Source organism: Carlito syrichta, unplaced genomic scaffold (assembly GCF_000164805.1).
Source record: "Carlito syrichta isolate Samal-C Ts95f unplaced genomic scaffold, Tarsius_syrichta-2.0.1 Scaffold303113, whole genome shotgun sequence".
NCBI lineage: Eukaryota > Metazoa > Chordata > Mammalia > Primates > Tarsiidae > Carlito > Carlito syrichta.
In genome coordinates this window covers 734,540-736,766 of record NW_007247209.1, presented here as the reverse complement: position 1 = coordinate 736,766, position 2,227 = coordinate 734,540, and the positions used below count along the sequence as shown (strand labels likewise).

The 2,227-nt window shown below is 55.6% G+C and overlaps 1 protein-coding gene across 1 annotated transcript in view; it reads left to right on the top strand.

Moving 5' to 3' along the window:
* Positions 1–2,227, top strand: part of RAMP1 (receptor activity modifying protein 1) — a 45,934-nt gene that overhangs the window by 6,401 nt on the left and 37,306 nt on the right. The window contains exon 2 of the mRNA XM_021712170.1: positions 796–934. Within this exon, the coding sequence (XP_021567845.1) occupies positions 885–934 (50 nt within the window). The 5' untranslated portion in view covers positions 796–884. The remainder of the gene's footprint in view (positions 1–795; positions 935–2,227) is intronic.

Sequence of the window (2,227 nt, the reverse complement as noted above, 5' to 3'; positions counted from 1 at the left end):
CCAGCAGCTCCATAGACAGGCCAAGAAAGTGGAATTTCAACCTGAGGAGGAAGAGGACCTGGTGGAGGATGGGGGACGAAGAAAAAAAAAGCTCTCTCTGCATCCCCCAGAGTCAAGAGTGAGCTCTGGGGAAATGAGTGAATGCTAATTTCATGCAGTGCACCACTTAAATCATTTTTGATCTCATATATGTATCAAGGTAGGAGGGTGGGGTAATGCTCATGTTTCGGTTTGCCTCATTCATAACCAGAAAATATTCAAACATGCATGGTGCTGGGTCGTGCAGCCTGACTCCCAGCTGACTCCCAGAGACTCTCTCCAGGCCCCTCTCATGCCACCCCTGTCTAGGGGGGGAGTGACTCCTCCTCCTCACTCATGGAGCCACCTGGTGGCATTGTACATCAGCCACTACTTGGTGGCTAGCAGACCTGGTTCAGTCCCAGCCAGTTGTTCTTGCTGGTGTCCACATCAGGGAGGTGTTAGGAGACCATGTCAGGAGTGGGTGCGAGGATGAAATTCTGAGTTCCAGTGCCCAGTGCTGATGTCCATCACGATCTTGGAATGAGAAGTGCTCTGGCCTTCAATGGTACGGGGCACAGAGGGTGTCATCGGGTCACCATTGGCAGACAGGGAGGGCCTTTGCTGGGACACAAAATGATCAATGAAGGAAGAGTCCAATTGGAGCCATAGATACCCTCCCCAGGGACTGCTAGAGACTCTGTCCTCGTGGAGCCCTGGGCTGAGGGGAGATTGGGAACCCAGCAGTGGTGACAGGCCCTGGCGCCTCTGTTGCAGCACATCACCTCTTCATCGTCACTGCCTGTCAGAATGCCAACTACAGCACCCTCCTCCGGGAACTCTGCCTCATCCCTTTCCAGGTGGACATGGAGGCCGTTGGGAAGACGCTGTGGTGTGACTGGGGCAAGACCATTGGGTAAGTCCAGAGTCCCCTGGTGGGCAGTACTTGGTGAAGGAAGGGAGGGAAGGAGGGGGGCTAGGCTCACCCTCCTTGTGACCATGTGGGGAGTGTGGGGGCCCCAGGGCCTGTGGGAAGATTTCTCTTGAGACCACAGAAGAGTTCTTCATCACAGTCCAGGGTGACAAGATTGAGGGCAGATGATGGGCCAGTGTCAGGCAGGCATGAAGAATGAGGGGGGAGGAGGCAAAGTCCACAGTGACATGGGTCCACCTGGATGGGACCAGGCAAGAGAGGAAGGGTTCAGATGAGGTCACATTCAGCCAGAGACATCTGTGGCCCATCCATGTGCAGACATCTGTGAGATGACAGAGAGCACAGTCCAGGGCCCAGGACTGGCTGAGTCGTGACCAGAGCCTGCAGGGCTCTGGTTTCCTTGGACTTTCCCATCCCACCCCTGCCCAAAGCCCCTCCCTGTTCAGGGCTCACAGCTTCCTGGAAATGGCCAGGTTGTCACCACCCAAGAACTCCACTGAGGAAGGCTTGGGCTGAGGCCTTCCACTGTGTTGCCCAGTCATCCTGTCAAAGGCCCTTCCTTCTACCCACAGGGCTTACTCCTGCCTCACTCGGCCTCCTGGGTACTGGACCCTCTTCAGCAGGCCTGGAGGTTCTGAGAGAGAGAGAAGAGGAAGCCCTGGGCACCAGGTGGAGAGGGCCAAGAGCAAGGAGGAGAGGCCCTGGGAAGGTCTCTACAGGGGAAAGGTCGAACCAAATTCATACATAAAGAGTGCCTTTGGCTTTGTTGTTTCCGGAGGGTCCAGGACACACCTGGGCAAGTCTCTGTGGGATTGTCTTCCCTCATTTGAGCTCATAACCCTCCCCAATGGGGTGCAGGATGGAGCAAGCACAGTGGGGGGCAGGTGCCTATGGTGTGGGTGGCTGGGTGCTACGATTACCCCTCTGAGCCTGGGTTCAGGTTTCCTCCCACCAGGCAGAGGTCCTCCGGCTGGCCCTCTCCTCACTTACTGAGTTGAGTAGATGACTGGCCCCCTGGCTTTCTTCTCACACCAGCCATGTGCTCTCTGCCTGTCTCGTCCATCCCTGGGGACTCATTCGGGCCTAACAGACAGTCTATGTTCAGAGCACCATTGTTGAAGTGACTTGGGAAACCAAAATTTTAAAAAATTTTACTTTTATTTTTTTGAGTTGGAGTCTCACTCTGTTGCCCAGGCTGGAGTGCAGTGGCTGCTCCTGGCCACCGCAGCCTCGACCTGCTGGACTCCAGCGATCCTTCTGCCTCAGCCCTGCGAG